This window comes from Lampetra fluviatilis, chromosome 32 (assembly GCF_964198595.1).
Source record: "Lampetra fluviatilis chromosome 32, kcLamFluv1.1, whole genome shotgun sequence".
Taxonomy (NCBI): Eukaryota; Metazoa; Chordata; class Hyperoartia; order Petromyzontiformes; family Petromyzontidae; genus Lampetra; species Lampetra fluviatilis.
Genome location: NC_136306.1, coordinates 4,600,700 through 4,621,644, shown reverse-complemented (window position 1 = coordinate 4,621,644; position 20,945 = coordinate 4,600,700). Strand labels below are relative to the sequence as shown.

General features: G+C 54.5%; 2 protein-coding genes across 2 annotated transcripts in view; both read left to right on the top strand.

Annotated features, from left to right (window-relative positions):
- The window catches only part of YOD1 (YOD1 deubiquitinase), an 87,794-nt gene extending 66,869 nt beyond the window's left edge, over positions 1–20,925 (top strand). The window contains exon 5 of the transcript XR_013639520.1: positions 20,891–20,925. The gene's annotated coding sequence lies outside the window, so the exon portion shown is untranslated. The remainder of the gene's footprint in view (positions 1–20,890) is intronic.
- LOC144943802 (uncharacterized) lies at positions 919–13,014 on the top strand. The gene is made up of 4 exons (XM_078871647.1): positions 919–1,102; positions 6,740–7,584; positions 7,723–8,295; positions 10,514–13,014. The coding sequence occupies exons 1-4, from the start codon at positions 969–971 to the stop codon at positions 13,012–13,014; spliced, it is 4,053 nt and encodes a 1,350-aa protein (XP_078727773.1). The 5' UTR covers positions 919–968.
- Positions 20,926–20,945: the final 20 nt, after the last annotated feature.

The following is a 20,945-nucleotide window of genomic DNA, read 5'->3' as shown; positions in this document are numbered from 1 at the left end:
GCGGCAGTGCTCACACGCGCGCACGTTTCACTCCCAACACACGCACACCATCATCCTCCCATCACACACACCATCCTTCCAACACACACTATCCTCCCATCACACACACTCACCATCACACACACACCATCATCCTCCCATCACACACACCATCCTTCCAACACACACACCATCCTCCCATCACACACACTCACCATCTCATCACACACCATCATCCCAACACACACCATCATCCTCCCATTACACACACACCATCACACACACACACCATCACACACACACACCATCACACACACACCATCATCCCATCACACACACACCATCACACACACACACTCACCATCCTTCCAACACACACACCATCAACACACACACTCACCATCCCATCACACACACCATCATCCCATCACACACTGACCATCCTCCCATCACACACACCATCATCCTATCACACTCACCATCCCATCACACACACATACACCATCATCTCATCACACACACACCATCATCCCAACACACACACACCATCATCCTCCCATCACACACACTCACCATCCTCCCATCACACACACACCATCATCCCATCACACACTCACCATCCCATCACACACACCATCCTCCCATCACACACACCATCAACACACACACACACACCATCCTCCCATCATCACGCATCATCCGCATCAACAACACCTCGTCTCGTGCCCGCCTGATGTGATGACGACGATGTCGAAGCGGAGGATGATGATGAGGAGGAGGAGCGACGTGAAGATTTGACATCGAGGGGGGGTTGACGGGGGGGGTGGCGGGCGGGGTTGGAGCGCGCGGTGCGGACCCTGAATTCCGAAGAGAGGAGGGAGCAGAGGGGCAGGGCGAGCCCTGGGGGAGCAAGTGGTGGAAGCAGAGCAACGCGCTGGGAGACGGGGGCAGACTCGGGGCGGGGGGGGGGGGTGGAGAGTCAAGGGGAGATGGTGGCGGTCGTGAGCTGCCCAGAGGTTCCAGCCACGGAGCCTGGGAGAAGACTTCGAGGAGGAGAGCCTCGCACTCTGGAGGGAGGGAGGGAGAGCCTTGGGACGGCGCCGGTGGGAGGCTGGGGGAGCAGGTGGGGGAGCCGTGGCGCGCTGATGATGTGTGGGTAATGGCACGCGCGCCTGCGTGCGTGAGGAGTGTGCGTGGAGGGGGGTGGGATTTTGTCGGCGTGGGTGGAATGTGATTGTTGCAATGCAAGGCGAGCGGGGCATTGGTTCGGAGCAGACGAATTTCGAACAATTAACGCCGCTGTAATTGCAATAACGTCAGCCAGCAGCCGTGGGCTATCCACTGCTGGATGAAGTCCTCCGCTCGTCGCTGTCATCCCGGCTCACGGGTGGGTGGGTGTGTTGCGATGCCACGGGGCGTCTCGCGCCTGCACTCGAGCTCCATCTCCCAGTGGGACGTCCTCCCGCGCGCGCGCGCGTTCCACTCCTGTTGGCTGCCATTCCATCACAGGTCTCGTTCGCCATCGGCCGTCCTCTCGTCTCGGTCGTGTCGCGTCCTGCCCGAGCCACGCATCACTTTTATTGACTGTCAATCGTGATGTCTTTGATTTGTGTTTGTACATTGATCTGTTTGTCGTGATTGGAATCGTACTTTTGCTTATAATATGTGGATATACTCGGCCCCGTCGCGAGAATGGGGAATTGCAGCCCGGTGTCTCAGGCCCACCAAATCGAGATGGTTGCTTGTTTGTTGCTGGAGGCCCTGACACGGCTATCAGCAGTTACATTGCAAAGCCTTCACCGACCCGCGTTGACCAGTGTGGTGAAGTATGGTCAAGCAACCACCATGACTGACGCAGCGTGGTGAGGCATTCATCCAGCAGTGGGTTGACAAAGGAGATGTACATTTGTATCACTGTGTCAATTTTCCTTGTTGATATCATCGAGGCGATGAGCGATTCATTTAATTGGAGGAGGGAATCTGTGTGGTCGCTAAGCGGGAGTAGAGTTTTAGACCGTGGGAGCAGACGGGGTAGGAATGACCTCCCTATTCTCATTGTAAACTGTTTTTATAGATATGGTCATGGTTTTCATCTAGCAGTGGATATACCGTGATAATGATGATGAAAGAGCTTGGAGAGGTGCATGTGTGGAACTACACCGAGATACAGGGCGAGAGAACATACGCAAGTTACAGACATCGAAATAATTTCATCCAGCAGTGTATAGACCATATTAATGATGATTATGATAATAGCATGGCGTGTTGGGAATTAAACTCAGAGACAGAGCGAAGAACGCGTACGCAGGTTAGAGACGGCATCATCACCATCATCATCACCACCATCACCACCATCATCATCACCATCATCATCACCATCATCATAACCATCATCACCATCATCATCACCATCATCACCACCATCATCATCATCACCACCATCACGGGGACTGTTGAGAAAAGTGAGTAGTGGGCATGCACAGTCACAAGGGGCGAGTTGCCCCCCCCCCCCCCCCCCGATGGAGGAGACTGGTGACGGAACGGCGGCTAGGGGAGGGGAAACGCGGCAAGAGATTTCGGCCACGGCGGAGACGGAGCGACGAGATGGGCTCGTGTGCGGGGCGCTTATGTGGTCCGTGAGGGGTGATGGCGACAGCGTGGAGGGGGGTGGGGGGGGCTTCGTCCAGCGATGGGATATCTCGTGGCCCGTAAAAAATAAAAAAAATTACCATTAACAGTGCGTCACGGAGAAGTAAGTCAAGATGTGTGCATTGGTGACATTGCTAGTCGCGTGCCGCAAGCCCGCCGTACAATGGCCTTCCGTCTCTTGTGAATGGCGCCATGGGCTCTCTGTTGCTCTCTCGCCGTCCGGTCGCAAATTTAAAAATCGTCGCCCATCGCCCGAGACTCTCACGTGGCCCCGCTGGCCACGCGGGGCACGCGCCGCGTGCGTCGTCAAGGCGCCGTCGTCATCCCGTCGCCACGGCGACCGTCGCCACGGTGACCGGTGCACGTGGCAACCGGCTTGCTCCGTTGTTAGGTAACGCGCCTGAGTGGTGGAGCCGGCGTGTGAGTGAATGGCGGTGATGATGGTGCTGTGTGAGCGGTGGTGCAGCGGTTAGGGCGCTGCGCTACGAACCCGGCGACCTGGGTTTGATGACCGCTCACGGTCAAGAGCAGTGACGATTACCTGAACCGGTCCTGGGTCTGCCCTTTGTCGATTCAGTCTCAAATGAGTACCTGGTGCGGTGTGTAAACATCGCCACTGGGGAGACAAAGGCGGCCGGGCGTGGTGCTGGCCTCCCACCCCCTCGTGTGCCGTGCCGGCCTTCATTGGTACTCGATAACAGCACTTGCCCCAAGTCTGTCAAAGGCTATAGGGGGATCTTTGTCTTTGGTGTTGGCGAGGGTGATGGGGGTCACAATGTAGGTGAGCGGAGGAACAGTCGTGTAGTGGTTTGCGCACTGATCCATGAACCCGGCTACCCAAGTTCGATTCTCGCTCACGACCACATTGGCGAATATCTGAAGCAGTCCTGGGCCTCCCCTGTATCTGGTGCGGTGCAAACAAAAACCATCACTGGGGATACGAAGGCGGTCGGGCGTGGCATTGTCCACCGGACACCATTGCATGCTACTCGGTTAGCACGACTGGCTACGTACGGTGCGAAAGAAGTTCAACATAAATGCAGCAGCAGTCTGTCAGAGGCTATACGGGGGAGGGGTGAGCTTTACCTTTGGGTGAGTCTGCGTGAGTTCGCGAGTCGATTGCGTCTATGCGGGTGATGTCACTGGGGCACAATGCACGGGGATTTGGGAGGAATTATCGCCAGCGGCTGTGTGCTCTGTGTCCCTGGCGCGAGTTGATCCTCTGTGGCCGAGGCGAGTTGGTTTTGTTCTAAAAGCAAACAGCCGCGAGCCGTGAACTCACGTCCCGCTTCTCACGCGTGCCAAGCGCCTGCGGTGGTGGTGGTAGCGGTGGTGGTGGTAGCGGTGGTGGTGGCGATGGTGGTGTCGGTGGTGGTGTCGGCGGCGATCGTGGCGGTGGTGGTGGCGGCGGTGGTGGCAGTGGTTAGTGGTGGTGGTTGGTGATGGTGGCGGCGGTGGTGGCGGTGGTGGTGGTGGTTGGTGGTGGTGGCGGTGGTGATGGTGGCGGCGGTGGTGGCGGTGGTGATGGTGGCGGCGGTGGTGGCGGTGGTGGTGGTGATGGTGGCGGCGGTGGTGGCGGTGGTGGTGGTGGTTGGTGGTGGCGGTGGTGATGGTGGCGGCGGTGGTGGCGGTGGTGGTTGGTGGTGGCATAGGTGGTGGTGGTGGTTGGTGGTGGTGGCTACGTTGCTGCTGCTGCTGCACGTGACCGCCCGTAGCCCAGCGCTGTGGAGGCAAGCAGCGAGGGTTGGTGGATCACCGCACGAATGTTGCGAAAACTCTCTTCACGTGGGGCGTCGAGGAGGAGGAGCCGTGTACCCTGGCTCGTCAGGAGAAGGCGATAGACACAGCAAGTGTGGACTCATCTCCATCTGTTCCACAATCCTGTACCGCCAGAAGGCAGTACAGCAAGTTTTGTCAGTACGTGGTAGACGGTTGCCTCCTGGCACACGTGGGTTTTCTCCGGATGCTCTGGGTTCCTTCCACGTGTTTCACACACACTCATCAACTGGCTGAAACTATCTGGATATAAAAGATCAATGTAGCAGGACCCTCATCACAACAGAGTCCTGAGTGATTATTTCCTGGGTAAACGAGCGCTGTAATGCTCTATGAACCTGACTCCCCAAGTTCAATTCCCGCTCTCGACCGCAGTGGCGAATATCCGAACCAGTCCTGGGCCTCACCTGTATCTGGCGCGGTGCATACACAAATCATCACTGCAGGGGTCTTGTGACAAACCCGGGGGGGGGCGGGGGTCAGTGGACCCCTGTTGACCCCCTGACAGCCTCCCATCACCACTCGCCGTGTCATCTCCCCTCTGATGTCTGCACTGGGCGGGAGTTCGGGGGAGGTGAGAGCATAGTTTGAGGGTGAGATGCTCCACGGGACCCGTGCCAACTTCTCCCGCGTTTATTCTGTGGAACGTGTGCTCCCGCCCACGTGTGTGTCTGTGTGTGTATCTGTGTGTGTGTATCTGTGTGTGTCTGTGTGTGTGTCTCTGTGTGTGTCTCTGTGTGTGTGTATCTGTGTGTGTGTCTGTGTGTGTCTGTGTGTGTGTCTGTGTGTGTGTATCTGTGTGTGTCTGTGTGTGTGTATCTGTGTGTGTCTGTGTGTGTGTCTGTGTGTGTGTCTCTGTGTGTGTCTCTCTGTGTGTGTCTGTGTGGCGAGCGGAGGTGCAGCGGTTAGCGCGCTGCGCTACGAACCCAGCATCCCGAGTTCGATTCCCGCTCAAGGCCAACACCAGTGACGATTATCTGAACGGGTCATGAGCCTCCCCTAGGTCGACTCAACCTCAAATGAGTACCTCGTGCGATGTGTAAACATTGCCACTAGGGAGACAAAGGTGGCCGGGTGCGGTGCTGGCCATCCTCTCCCTCGTGTGCCGTTCCAACCTTAATAGGTGCTCGCTCACAGCACTTGCCCCTAAAGTCTGTTAAGGCTATGCGGGGGATCTTTGTATTTGTGTGGGGAGCGGTGGCACAGTGATTAGCACGCTCACGACCACGGACACCAGTGACGATTGTGTGAACCGGTTGAGGGCCTCCTGGAGAACGACTCCGCTTTAGATGAAAACCTGGTGTGGTGTGTGGTAGACATCAGCATTCGGAAGACAAAGGTGACCGGGGGTGATGCTGGCCACGACCCCTTCGTGTGCCGTGTCGGCCTTCATAGGTGATACTCGCGAACAGCACTTGCCCCAAAAGCCAAAGCTGTACGGGTGATCTTTGTCTTGGTGTGTCTGCGTGTGTGCAGGAGTCTGGGTGTCTTAGTGAGTGCGCGTCTTACTCACGGCCAACACTGGTGATGAATATCTGAACCGTTCCCCCTGGGCCTCGTCGAGGTCGACTCAGCCTTAAACGAGTCCCTTCTGCGGGGTGTAAACAAAGGCAGTGCTCTCGAGCAGTCTGTTGAAGGCTATACGGGGGATCTTTGTCTTTGTGGCGTGCGGTGGTTAGCACGCTGCGCCTAGGAATCTGACGACCCCAGTTCTATTCCCGCTCACGGCCAACATCGGCGGCGAATACACGAATGAGCGGATACGTGAATGAATGAAGCCATGAGTTAACAAACAGGTTAATGAATGAATGGTTAATTAATCGAGTAATTGTCTCGTCCTAGAATTTTACAAAGGATAAATTACGACGAGGATTTTGCACGAATGAGGTAATGAATATGCGTGTGCAGGCAAATCATCGCTTGAATTAATGAGGGGCTTAATCAATAAATGAAAACCTTCTTGGTTCTTTCGGTAAAGTCACGTAGAAGGGAAGTAATAAAATAATAAAAATAAAACATAATAAAATAAAATAATTCGCACGACGTTTCGGCTACAACGCAAGCAGCCGTCTTCAGGTGAATAATTCTCACGACGTTTCGGCTACAACGCAAGCAGCCGTCATCACCTGAAGACGGCTGCTTGCGTTGTAGCCGAAACGTCGTGAGAATTATTTTATTTTATTATGTTTTATTTTTATTATTTTATTACTTCCCTTCTACGTGACTTTACCGAAAGAACCAAGAAGATGAATCCCTGCAGTCACGAAAGCTTTAAATCGAAAAATAAATGAAAAGTTCAATGAGTTCACCAGAAATCTCGTGCTCCCATCTGCAGATATCCTGGGCCCACGATGGCGCCCCCCCTCTTCCTCCACGGCCTCCTCCACCTCCTCCACCTCCTCGTCATCATCGTCCTCGTGGTGCCGGCCGCCTCCGTGGCGACCCCAACACTCGCCCCCTCGCTCGGGGTCCGACTCTCTGACCCGCGTGCCGACCCCCCCACACAGCCGCCGCTCCCCTCGGGGACCCCGGGGACCCCGGCCTCCACCAAGGGGGTACCCGGACCGGACCCCGGCGAGGCAGGAGGTGGCCGCTTCAGAGATCCTGCCGAGACCTCGACCCCCCCTCCCCTCACCCCCTACTCCCTCGCACAGCTGAGCACGGTCACAGAGCAGCACCTCGGGGCCCCAGATCCCACATCAGGGGTCCCCGATCCTGTCTCAGGGCTACCTGTTCCAGGAACAGGGGTCCCAGACCCAGTATCGGTGATCCCTTTTCCAGTATCAGGGGTCCCAGATCCCACATCAGGGGTCCCCGATCCTGTCTCAGGGCTACCTGTTCCAGGAACAGGGGTCCCAGACCCAGTATCGGTGATCCCTTTTCCAGTATCAGAGGTCCCAGGTCTGACATCGGGGATCCCTTTTCTAGTACCAGGGGTCCCACATCGCACACTGGGGGTCCCTGGTCCGACACCATCGGTCCCAGATTCCACATCAGGGGTCCCGCATTCTGTCTCGGGGATCCCTCATCTCATATCAGGGGTCCCTGGGGATGCGAGCGATGAGCCGCGTTGGACCCCCATGCTCATGACCTCGCCCTCGACCCCGCACCCACGAGAGGGTCCCCTTTCCGCATCACCTGGGACCCCCACAGCAAGGGCCCAGGGGGACGGGGGCCATGGTGGTGGTGGTGGTGGAGGTGGTGGTGGTGGTGGTGGTGGAGGTGGTGGTGGTGGTGGTGGAGGTGGTGGTGGTGGTGGTGGTGGAGGTGGTGGTGGTGGTGGTGGTGATGGTGGTGGTGGTGATGGTGGTGGTGGAGGTGGTGGTGGTGGTGGTGGTGATGGTGGTGGTGGTGATGGTGGTGGTGGTGGAGGCGGCACCACTGACGATGGCGGTGATGGATATGATGGAGGAGGAGCTGCTGCTGGTGGTGGTGATGACGGAGGAGATGTTCAAACTGCCCGTGGAGTGGCTGATGTTGGAGCAGGAGGTGTGAACGCCACCCGTTCCCCTCCAACGCCGCCCACGTCCCCGCCGGCCACTATGACCTCCGGAGACGTCGATCGAGCGGCTGTAACTCGGCGAGAGCCCCCCTCCACCCGGGGTGTGGAGACCCCGGACCGGTCCCCAGTCCTGACTCCCTCCCTGCCACCGCCCGCACCCCCAAACTCAAGTCCTACGTCGCACCCTGACCCGGGCGTGAACCCGAACCCAGCCCACTCCCCGGCCACGTTGCCGTCTGCAATCCTGGAGCTGCGGCCGACTCCATCTCTCACCCCGGACCGCGGCGCAGACCCGCGACCCGCCACGTCGACCTCACCCGACCTGGATCTGGAACCGAACCCGGACGTTGCAAGAGGAGCGGCCACTGCGACCCCAGCGGGCGGTGCGGGTGAGTGACCCCCTGTGACCCCGGGGTCACGGAGGTCAGGAATCTCACAAGTGAATACGTGCCACTTCGCGGGCGCTATGCATCGGGGTCGGGGGGTGGGAGGGGAGATGGAAGCCGGTGAGGCCTGGCGGGATTTACCACTGCCGAGGGGGTTCGCGGTTGTGCTGCTTGCTGCTGCTGTTGTTGCTGCTGCTACTGCTGCTGTTGCTGCTGTTGCTTGCTGCTGCTACTGCTTGCTGCTGTTACTGCTGTTGCTGCTACTACTGCTTGCTGCTGCTTGCTGCTGCTGCTTGCTGTTGTTGTTGCTTGCTATTGCTAATGCTTGCTGCTGCTGCTTACTGCTTGATGTTGCTGTTGCTTGCTGCTGTTGCTTGCTGCTGCTGCTGCTTGCTGCTGCTACTTGCTGCTGCTACTTGCTACTGCGAGGCTCTTCCGCGCGATGTTCAAAGCGATGACCGACGTTTCGCTCCACATGCTGGGGATCTTCTTCTCCAAGTCCTCAATCGATTCCTGAAGAAGCTCCCGGCATGTGCAGCAAAACGTCGCGCCGACACAACACGCGGCGGGCGGTACACAATCCGGAAACACAAGGCCGAGTTCATTTGTTTAACTGCTGAAATGAAACGTGATTTGGTTAAACAAAAATTACGCTAACAAATAATTCACGTCATACAATTTTAGTTTTTACATCTTAAATTAATAGTCAATATTAATCGATGTCAAACTGGTGCTTTAGTGATTCAGAACTGAGCTTTAGTTCAGATCGCCATGTGAGTAAAATGCGTGTCGTACAGCCCCTCCTCCACCCGACACAGCCAATGAGTAGACTCGTGCCGTGATGAACAAACGTGCTGATTCATCACTGCTTCAGCATAAACTCCTCCTCATTCGAGATGCAAACTTCGCACCTCCTGGCGTCGACATTCCTCCTCAAAGACGCCGGCGGGGGAACCATTCACCGCACCAGAACATCATCACCAGGCCGATGCTGCACCACATCTCCTTCACGAATGGATAAAACTGGTCAAACACAAAAAACATTTTTTTCTGGCCTGGACTTTTGCAGCTGTTCTAGACTAATTTCAGGGTGCTGATTCCAAATCTGATCTCAGATTTGCTCTATCACATCTCATTTTTATGCTATCGGCATACCCCATTTTCATTGATTTTACCCGAAATTAACTCTGTCACTTATGATTGCAAGTTGTTGCGAGTCAGTGACTGCTTTCGTGTTAAAACATGACGCTGTATTTTTAGGATAGTGTGTTTATAATATAATTTTATGTAAATATCCGCATTTATTTAATATTTTTCTTCTGCAGTTATTATTGAAAATGCAATATTAGATATCTAAAAAACCTGATGTGATAGACAAAAACTGATGCCATATTTCGAATCAGCACCCCAAAATTACCTTAAACCCGTTGGAATACCTTATGCCAGAAAAAGTGTGTTGACCAGTGTAATTAGAGACACCGCCACAGTGGTGCGATCGTGGCCATGCGACCCAAACTATGGACCACGTGCTCAACCGCTGTGTAGTCTGTGCTCCTTCGACTGAGGAGGACGACGAACAGCAAAACGACACGAACTCTCTGTCCTGAAACCCTCTTGTGGTGGCCAGGAGACCTCGACATTGGTACAGTGATACCCTGGTATACATCGGGGATAGCTGCGACAATGAATATCAAAACGACGTAAATCAAAACGATTTTACGTGACAAGGTGGAGGCGACGGCTGAGAGGTGACGGATACGAGAAAGGATGGATGATGCTGCCACCGATGCAACGGTACATTGAGATGACGAAAATCGGGTAGCGGTATTAATAAAGTGACAAGGTATTTGCGAAGCAACGTAAAAAGGTGAGACATAAATCAGGGTATTGCCGTATTACCCAACGCAAGAACAGAATAGAGACTGCTTCAGTTGATCAGAGCGTTGCATAGCAATGTATTGCCTGCATCGGGTGGTGGAGGGTGTACGACACACACATTTTGCTCAATCAGTCTGACACAAAACTTGATTACGAATCATCCCATTGGTGATGCAGCAGTGATAACTTGGCTGACCGCGGATACAAGGTTTGACATTTTTCAATGAATTCAGTCTTCCCTGCCGAAAAGCCTTCCTAAAGGCTGCATACAAATTATGGCTCTGCTCAAACAGGAGGTGCTCACCCAAACCCACGTGACCTATCTCCTCCTCTGTGCTTCCAGAGCCGGGGGTCGTGACGGACGAGGCTGCCCGTCGCTTCGTCCCCGTGCCAGGACCCGGACCAGACCCTCCCCTCCCTCCCCGGAGACCGGGCACCGACCGCGAGCCGTTCTCCTCGGCGATGCCTCCGTCGCGGGCCCCGGGATGGGCCAGGGAGTGGGCACCGGTCCCCCTCTCCCTCGTTCCGGGCACGGGGCCTTGGCGTGAGCTGCGTGGAACGCTGGGCCCCACGTGGGACGCGAGCTCGCTTGTCCTCGCCTGCGCCTTCGCCCTCCTCTCCGTCCTGGCGCTCTTCACCTTGGCCAGACTCCTGCTGATGACGCTGATAAAGACGAAGCCACCATCGCCACCCCCACCGCCGCCGTCGCCGTCGCCGCCACTGCAGCCGCCGTCCGGGTCCGACCCCCTAAAAGACCCCCCGAGGGACCCCCAGAGGGATCGCCAGAGCCCCCTGCCCCCCTTGGGAGCGGCGCTGGTGTTGACGCTGTGCACCCTGCGCTCCGCGTCGCTCTCCTGTGACCTCCTGACCCCCGAGAGGGCCCCCGCGCCCCTGACCTCCCTCCTCGTGTTCGACTCCGGGTTTCCGCTGCTCACCGCCGCTTTCTGCGTCGCGGCGCTGCTTCCGCTCCTCCTCCTGCGGCGGCGGCGGGGAAGGAAACTCCACGCTGCCGGGCCGGGTCCGTATCTCCTGGCCATCTGCTGCGCACACCTCGTCGTCTCCGTCGCTTGCGATGTCGCCTTCGTCTTGATGACACGAGACCTCCTCGATGGTCGTGACATTGATGACAACGTTGCCGATGGCGGCGACGACGGCGACGACGACGTCGCGCACGCGGAGCGCCGCCGCTCCGCCGCCGCCGTGCTCCTCCTCTCCCGCGGCCTCTTCGTGTCGAGCGCCGTCGCGCTCCCCGCCGCGGTCGCTCTGCTCTCCCGGCGTCCCCCCGGCGAGCCCGACGGCTCCGCCCGTCCCGCTCCGCCCACTCGGGCCCCGCCACGAAGGCCCCGATGCTCCGCCGAGGAGCCGGACGAGCAGGAGGAGGAGGCGGGAGGTCCGCCGCGGGAGCTCGGCACAGGAGGAGCCCCCGGCTCCTCGATCCTGCTCCGCACCTCCGCGTGCTCGCTGCTCGCCTGCGCCGCGCTCCAGGCGTGGCTCCTGGTGGACACCGGCGTCCTCCTCTCCCGCGGCGGCGGTGCCGCCAACGCCGCCGCGCTGGCCCGCGGCTGGGGCCTCCACGTGGCGACCCGCGCGTGCGAGCTGCTGTCTGCGGCCTGCGCCCTGGGCCTGTGCGCCACCGCGCCGGGCGGCGCCTTGGCCCCGCGCGACCGCCGCCGGCGCCGCCCGTGCTCGGCGTCGTGGCCCGAGCGGGCCCTGCTGGCGCGGGTCCGCCAGGTCGTGGCCGTCAGCTCGGGGGTCAAGGCCCGCAACGGGGCTGCGGGCGAGCGGGGCGCCGCCACCTCCTCCGGCTCCTCCTCGTTCCCGTGGGGGCCCAACAGCCTGGCCCTGAAGCCGGCGAGAAACGGATTCGCCAAGAAGGGCGCCGCCCCGGGGGGTGGCGCGCAGCCGCCCCCCTCCCGTGGGGATTGGGACTGCTCGGGGTCCCGCAAGGGGTCCGCGGTGGTGGGGGCGGAGGGACCCGTGGGGGCCCCTGTGAGCGTGCACGAGGAGGGGCTGGAGGAGGGGCTGGTGTCGTTGTCGCTGTCGGACATCGAGCTGCGGCCCCCGTCACCCATCGACCTGCGCCGCAGCATCCACGAGGCGCTCGGGAGTCGCGGGGATGCGCTGTGCTGGGAGCGAGCGGCGGACGAGCCGGAACGAGGTGGACGAGGTGGACGAGGTGACAGTGGACCAGGTGGTGGTAGTCGTGGTGGTGGTGGTCGTGGAGGAGAAGGCCATGTGGGAGGAAGTGGGGTAGGTGAAAAAGGGAATGAAGAAGACGATGGTGATGATGATGACGGAGGTGGTGCTGGAGATGGTGCAGGAGGTAGAGGAGGTGGTGAACGAGGTGGTCCAAGAGTAGGCGGAGAAGGTGGAGAACGAGGTGGGAATGAGGATGGTGATGCCGAGGACCCGGGATCGAACCCTGCCGCTCACTCCGGACCCTCCACCACCTTCGCCTCTTCAGACGAGCGACTCCTCCAGACCACCTCGTCATCCCTCTCATCGTCATCATCATCATCGTCGTCGTCACCTTCGTCGTCACTTTCTTCATTACCTGCACCATCATCATCCTCGTTTTCACTGTCGTCCTCGCGCGACCCCGGTTGGGGAGACGGGGGTCTCTCCCCGCGACCCCGTGGCCCGGGGTCACCGCCGCCAGGCTTCGAGAGGGTCGGTGAGGACCCGGGGACTCCGTGCGGAGAGGGAAGCAGAGGGGGCGCCGGGGATCGAGGGGTCCCCAGGAGGGACGGCAGCCAGGGATCGGAGGAGCTGAGAGCTGAGTTTGTGCAGATCTGTCGACAGATTGAGCAGCTGAGCGATGGCAGCGATGTTATCCAACTGTGACTCCCGCATCATCACCATGATCATCGTCGTCACCACCACCACCAGAATCACCATCATCATCACCACTACCACCAGCAGCATCATCACCAACACCATAATGATCACCAACACCATAATCATCGCCACAATCATTCACTAACATCATCTGTTCATCATCTCTCCTCCTGACCATCCTTTTCTTCAATATCATCATTAGCATCAACGCCACCAACATCTCATGATCTTCATCCATCTCTCCTTCTGATTATCCTTCTCTTCAAAACATCATCATCACGACTTATATTCATGTCAACGTCGTCATCGACGTCTCGTGTCTGTAATCATCGCAGGGAGACGACGATCGTTAACAATATGGATGTTAGGGTTAGGGGAAGGGCTACGCTCCAGATCGTGAGCTGATTGGCTGACTGATGTGAGGACCAGCCCTCTTGAATCATAAAACAAATGAGCAGACTATATTTCTGCCTAGCCGTCTCTCAATATTAAATATCATATAAAGTATTCTTTACACGTCACAACTGCCCTGGGGCCTCCTGGGCGTGCATGATTTCAGCAGCATTGATTTAGTCCAAGCGAAACTCTGGGCCGATCTCCACATGGAGTGTCTCATCGGCAGAGTTCGGCTTACTCGAACCAATGCCGGTGAACTGCCAGACGTTGTAGGCAAGAGCCCTCGATATAAGAAGATATGGATGGGTACTCGCCTAGCGGCATGCACTTTGTACTTTGGTCTTTACTTTTCCATCCAGCTGCGCTGCGGGCATCATAGAGACAAACACATCATCTCCATTCCCAACGCTCGCAGACAGCAGTGGATCACCTTGTGTCAGATAAAGACCCCCGGTAGGGGACGTCAACATACCAAAAGTCCACTCAGTATATCTTTTTTTAGACGCCATTATAAGCACATGTTTTATATACTCTGCAAGTAGTGTTCACGACATATCACATGGCAATCACGCGGGACGTTGCCATGGTGTAATGAGTGGTCAGCACCACTGGACTTGCCGTCCAGAGGTCGCCGATTCGATGCGATCTCCTGGCGTGGCAGTTGAAACAACGGTGCGAGTTTCGCAAATTGTCCCGCCTCTGTCAATCGGGAAAAAATGGTTCACTCACCAACAGTCTATGATCATCATCTGGTTGCGTGTGGTGGGGTAAAGTGTGGGCACGACCACCTTTTTCAAGACGTGTGGTCAGCGTGGAAGATCTGACTATGCCCATGCAACCCAAACTATAGACCAAACTCTGTGGTCTGTGCACCATCAATAAAGGAGAAACAGCAAAACTACAACAACTCTCTCCTAAAGCCCTCTCGTCATGGCCAGCAGACTTCCACATTGGCATCTCGCTGCTGAACATATTGCTGCCATACCCAAGAATAGAATAGCGTGGAAGAGTAGACCAAATACTATCCAGAGTTCCCCGTAGTGGAGGCCCTTCAGCAGCGGCGTGAGCCACCACTCACAGGGTTGAACCTTTACCTTTTTGTCATTTTTACATAGCAGTAACATCGTAAATGTTTACTTCTCAGAGCTGGAATTTTGCCAAATTATTTACTGTAAGTGCAGAACCAAATTGAATGTGATGTTTTTTTTGTGCAGTCTTTGGTGACAGGGCTGAAACCATAAATTCACGACGACACTTGAAGACCTGGTTTAATCACAACCCGGTCTCCGTGACTCGATAGGTCTCTACGTATTGTCAAAACGTCTCTGTGTAAGTCACTGGTGGCACGGCTGAGACCATCAACTCACTGCTACACTCGAGCCCCCCCCTCCCCCCCAGGTTAATCACTGTGGTTGGGTGGCTGAACCCTGACTCGAACCCAGGGTCTCAGCGATGCTGGCTCAGAGCTTGCCCCAGTCGTTGAAGTGCAATCGTTGGGGCACTCTGGTCAGGAGTGAACCGGATCGGGTTCAATTCCATGCTCCATCCCTGCTTAGGCTGTCCCTCCGAATCAAGTAAGGGCAAATGCGCGTTGTATATTAACACACGGTATGTGCAACTCTCTGTGTGTGCACACATCTGTGTCCTGTCGTGTGATACCATCCAACTGTAGTGGGGAGCGGTGGCGCAGTGCCTGGCGCAATCGCGATACGATCTTTGCGACCTTCGTTCGATTCTCGGCCACGATGCAGAACATCAGTGGCACCTCCGTGGTGTCTGAACCTGGCGTAGGTCGACTCGGCCTAAAATGTGCGTGAACAAAAGCACTAGGGAGACAAAGGCGACCGGGCGTTATGTGGTGCTGGTCACACCACCCCCTTCGTGTGCCATGCCGGCCTTAATAGGGGCTCGCTAACAGCACTTGCCCCAGTGGTCTAATAAGGCAATATTTTTGTGCGTTTGCCTATGTGTACGTCTTCGTGTGTGTCTGTCTTTGTGTGGCTATGTCTATGTGGTTGTAGATGTGTACTGCATCTGTGTTTATATGTCTTTACCAACGTGTGAAAAGCGTGTATGTCTGGGGGAGCGGTGGCGCAGTGGTTAGTGTACTGCGCTATGAACCCGGTGACCAAAGTTCGGTTCCGGCTCAAAGCGACAAACATGGGTGACGAATATTTTGAACCGGTCCTGGGTCCCCTCTAGGTCGACTCAGCCTTAGAATGAGTACCTGGTGCGGTGTGTAAACACCAGCACTGGGGAGACAAAGTTGGCCGGGCGTGGTGTTGATCACCCACCCCCGTGTGTGCCATTCCGGCCTTTATAGGTGCTCGCTAACAGCACATTCCCCAACAGTCTATTTAGGCTATACGGGGGGATCTTTGTCTGTATATACGTGTATATGTGTGACATATACAAGCAAAGTTCTATATGTGTGTGTGTATATACATTGTCTAGGGCTTAGTAGTTTATACATCTGTAGGAACGTGTGCCAAAATGCCCTGCTTAGTTCGTGATTTCATGCGAATCCCTATCAATCACCACCAATCATGAATCCCATCCAATTCCAATGCCAGACAATGCTAATTCACGACCTCCCCCCCACCACACGCGCGTCGCCAGGCGTGCACCTCCAGCCACGCGGGGTCGACTCGAGTGAGTCGCTCTGCTCGGGCCGTGCTGTTCATCATTTCGCACGGGCGGTGATGTGGCGTTGACGCTGCTGTGGCGACGCTGTGATGTTTCGCACTGGTGAAAGTTTCTTAAATATTCTTAGGTTTTTTCGGTAAAGTCACGTAGGTAAAAACATCAAAATTAATAAAAATTAAATAAAATAAAGATCACGACGTTTTGGAGGCAACACAAGCTAATCTGGCTGTGACGGTCCCACCTGATGACGGAGACTTGTGTTGCCTCCGAAACGTCGTGATCTTTATTTTATTTAATTTTTATTAATTTTGATGTTTTTACCTACGTGACTTTACCGAAAAAACCTAAGAATATGAATCCTTGCAGTCACGAAAGCTTCAAATCTAGTTTCTTAAATGTTCACCCCCCCTCCTCTCCCTTCTCCCCACCACCACTCACACCACCTACCCAGCAGTAACACCGCAGCTAGTCGAACGGCAGATCATGGTGATGTGGTGGGGCAAAGTGTGGGTGACTCCCACCTCCTCCCGAGACGTTTGGCCAGCGTGGGGAGAAGAGTCGGCCAACATATACCACCCGGAGAGGCTCTCTATCGCAGGATTTCCTGAATTCTACTGCCTCGCCACCCACCACCACACTCCGTCTATCCGCGTTTACCAATTTGACTCCCATTCAAATCACATCGTTGCACGCTGCATGCGCCCGGTGACCGTTCAACACTCCCCACGTGTCTCGCTCAACAATTAAGGCGGAACACGTGCACGCACACACAGATACTGGCAATTGCTTATAGCGTCACGTGGGACGTGTTTAGCAATCATCCGGCGCGTGGAAGGGCTTAAGGTGAGTGAATAAGTGAAGTCTGGAGTTTGGGAAATCCTACCCTAAGAGCTTCCTGTAGTGATGGCCTCTTCCACCAGCAGTGGATCAAGCAAGACATTGCAGGGTCAGAGCCTTTAACCTTCCGTGGAGGGATGATGTCATGTGAAATGCAGGGCATGCTGGGGGAGAGACCGGCCATGTGGTCTGTCACAAGCAAATTAACGTGTTCGCGTGTTGCATTATTGTTATTAGAACTGTGTTTAGAAGAACTGTCACGATTCGGGGTCACGATTGAATGGTTCAAGAATCGATTAATGTTTTGACTCTTTGTTTTAACCCGTCTCGTTTGTATTATTTCTTTCTGTGTAGGTTTTCGCGAAATTAAGTATAAATATATGTACAGCATTAGCATGTAATTTACATATACAGCAATGTCCGTTAATTGGATGTAATCGGGCATGATGCAGAAGACGATATTTGCTGGATATGCAAATTACATGGTGGTATGATGGCATTACACGTTTGTATTTAATTTGCACATTTAGCAATGCCCATTGCAGTAATTAGATGTAATCGGGAGCCGCGGCAGGAACTCCACGCTTGCTGGTTGTAACCGAAACGTCGGCAAGTTCAAGATCCTGGTCTGGACTCGACTCGGCCAATCACCTCCGCAAGGCCGATAAAATATAGTATCATTCAGTGGGAAGGCGTACGTCGTACAACGAGCAATACGAATCGATTTTGATCGGTTAATCAATGCTCTGTGACGCGCCTAGGAGTTACCATATAAGTGCTATACAGTACTTCCCTCGGGAAGGGCAGGAGAACCATTGTCCAAGTCAACGCCAAACTCACATCTAGAACTTCGGGCTTTGCTTTCAGTGATACGCCAATCACAATTAACAATACGACTCAAGACATCCGACAATAACACTGTGGCCTTAAACTAAAAAAATCTAACAAGCGATATTTATGTGCTAGGATGTACAGTTCTATATGGGCTATGAAGAAGGGCCGTTGCCCGAAACGTCGCCTATTATATATTTTTATTTTAAGACCACGGTTGTTGTTTACGGATGTGTTGAGTTGTTGTCCGTGTCTGTGCACCACCGCCAACGAAGCAGACGCAGCAGCAGCAACATCGCGAAAGGATTTTTTTAGTTTGGGGAAAAAGAACCCAACAGGTAACCGAACGCCGATGAATTTAGAAGCACAAATTAAATTATCGTCATCCCACCCCGCTAAAAATCGATTAGTGCGGCTAAGACGCTTGCAGCGATGGATAAATATCGTTCGAGGGCTGTTTTTGAAGTGGTCCACAACGGAGTGAAGTCGTGCTGTAGGAAACGGGAGTCGCGGGCCGTGGTTTTGCTCGCGGGCGATCGGCTTCGACCACGTCCGTACCCGTGGGTGAGACCCGGCATTGAACTTTGAATAATTGATCGACTTCGAACCGAAGTCATTGTTTAATCGATTCGTGGCTTGTGCCTTAGACTAGAGAGCACACGCGCGCACGTACTATTTAAACACAGAGCGCCAAACATCCCCAAATGCAGGGCCTCTCCAGAAAAAAAAGTTTCGTGGCCGCATTTTGGTGGGGAGTCGGCAGCGGCGGTCGTTCCCTTTGCCACGGATGGACTTGGTTCCGCCACAGTACTGTGGAGATGTCGATAGTCGCATCACGCGCATTCGAGTGGCGTCATAGGGTAAGATGTAACGGGGGGATGGGGGGGGCGTAACGATCGCTGCCCACCTCCACCCCCCCCACCGTTAGGTTACGATTTAGCTGATTTTTGTAAGAGAAGTGGTGAATATAGCGGCCTCTAGTGGCTGGAGGTAATCGCAGCACGCGAATCCTCCTCTGGCACGCTCGATCCGTTCGGTCGCGTGTATAGTGGTGACACGTATAATACAACAAATATATATATAAAAGTCGATCGTAAGAATCGATGGCAACATTTTCTATTCGTCGATGCGTTCGCAGTAATCACGGATCACAGACATTCGCCATTGTTTCGTGAGTGTCTCTCTCTTGTCCGCGTACGATTTACATGAATAAACACGACTCTCATTACTTAATTGGGCGATGTGACGACGACGATTGTGTTTGCGAGTGTCTCCTCGTCTGAGCGGGGGAGAACGCTACGCCTTGACCTCTTGCGCGTATTCATATATTCATTATTCATATCCCTCCTTTAATTACCGCGTGCTCATTAAGCCGACCTCGTCACGCCGCTGCTGATTGGGATAAGGGGGCAGCAGCGGCGTCGGTGATGACCCCCCCCCACTCTCCCCTCCCCCCTCTTGTGTCATCAACATGCTGGTGTACCATGAAACCGGTGTGGCCAGGGGGGGGGGACATCCCCCCCCCAATATTCAAATATGCTCAAAATGTCCCCCCCCCCAATATATTGCTATAAAATAGATTTATGTTTATATGATTGTAGTCATGGTTGTACTTTATTAATCCCTAATCTCTGCCATTACATACAATGAAACAAGAAAAGAAAAAAAAGAAAAAATAGAGCAATGTAATACAATACACTATTAGACATTATTGTAAAAAATAAATAAAAAGTCCATCCTATGTGTTAGTGCATTTTTTTATATTTTAGTCAGCAAATTCGTTTTAAAAATTTACATTTTTTTTTCTGTGGGGGACCCCCCAGACCCCCTGGAAGATTTGCCCCCCCCCCAATGTTGACTCCATGGCTACGGCCTTGGTGACCTTGGTTCTGATGTAACCATCAACCTCATCAGAACATCATCAACATGGCCGATGAGTTTCCATTCATCTCCACGAATGGAAGATTAAAGACCACAGGCCGCAATAGCGTCACTGTGGCAATGCAGCCCGAACTGTGGATCGTGTAAGTCGTCAACCCCGCAGAGACACACCGAGAGATACACACGAGATACATTAAAGACCACAAGCCGCAGCAGTGTGACTGCCACCGTGCAACACAAACTAGAGACCGTGCGAGTGTAAGGGGCCGTCCATAAATGACGTCACGCACCTAGAGGGGGGGGTCAGACATTTGTGACGCCGTGCAACGAGGGGGGGGGGTAAAAAATCGTCCAAAATCGCGTGACGTCATTTATGGACGGCCCCTAATCCACTATCACTTGCGCTCTTTCAACGGAGAAGCATCAACACGACACGAACACTCTTCCGAAGCCCTCCCCGTCGTGGCCCACGTTGGCATCTGGCTCCCAAACATCATTGCTGCTGCTGCTGCCATCCTGCACCTCCGATTCGCACGGTTGGCGACGTACGGTGTGGATGAAGTTCAACCAGAGGGCACCTTGCGCACGTATCGCGCGCGAGAGGATAGGAATGAACGTGCCCAGATTGCGCCCTCTTGCGGCAAAATGAAAGAGTGGAGAGGGGGAGGGGCAGCAGATGTGTAAAAAAGACTTGTGTGTTTCATTCTAGATTTGAAGCTTTCGTGACTGCAAGGATTCATACTCTTAGTTCTTTCGGTAAAGTCACGTAGGTAAAAAATGAAATTAAAATTGAAATAAAAAATAAAAATCACGACGTTTCGGAGGCAACACAAGTCTCCGTCATCAGGTGGGACCGTCACAGCCAGATTAGCTGCATCAAGTACTTAAGAGCTTACATCTTGAATCCCTCCCTCACTTGATGCAGCTAATCTGGCTGTGACGGTCGCACCTGATGACGGAGACTTGTGTTGCCTCCGAAACGTCGTGATTTTTATTGTTTTATTTTAATTTTCATTTCATTTTTTTACCTACGTGACTTTACCGAAAGAACTAAGAGTATTGTGTGTTTAATGTCGGTGGGCAGATGTGGTGGTGAGCAGTTGTATTGTCTGTATATTTATTTTGCTATATGCCAGTGGGAGGTGGAGTGTGGGAGGGGGGGGCACCTATTAACGCCCCCCCATCCCAGCCGAGCGCAAAATGTAAACAACCAGTGACCTCTGCAGCTGGCGATGGAAAGATATCCAAGTCGGGGCAACAAACAGGCGTCATCTCAGCCTCAAAACCAGAGGTCGCAACCGGGTACCCGATACCCGTACCCTACCCGATACCCGTACCCGGGTAGC

Bases quoted from the DNA above. Each gene is read 5' to 3' on its own strand.
- LOC144943802 (XM_078871647.1), top strand. From the start codon at position 969: ATGGTGGCGGTCGTGAGCTGCCCAGAGGTTCCAGCCACGGAGCCTGGG. The intron at 7,585-7,722 runs GTGGTGGTGGTG...GTGGTGGTGGAG, and splicing joins CCAGGGGGACGGGGGCCATG to GTGGTGGTGGTGGTGGTGGT. The intron at 8,296-10,513 runs GTGAGTGACCCC...CTGTGCTTCCAG, and splicing joins GACCCCAGCGGGCGGTGCGG to AGCCGGGGGTCGTGACGGAC.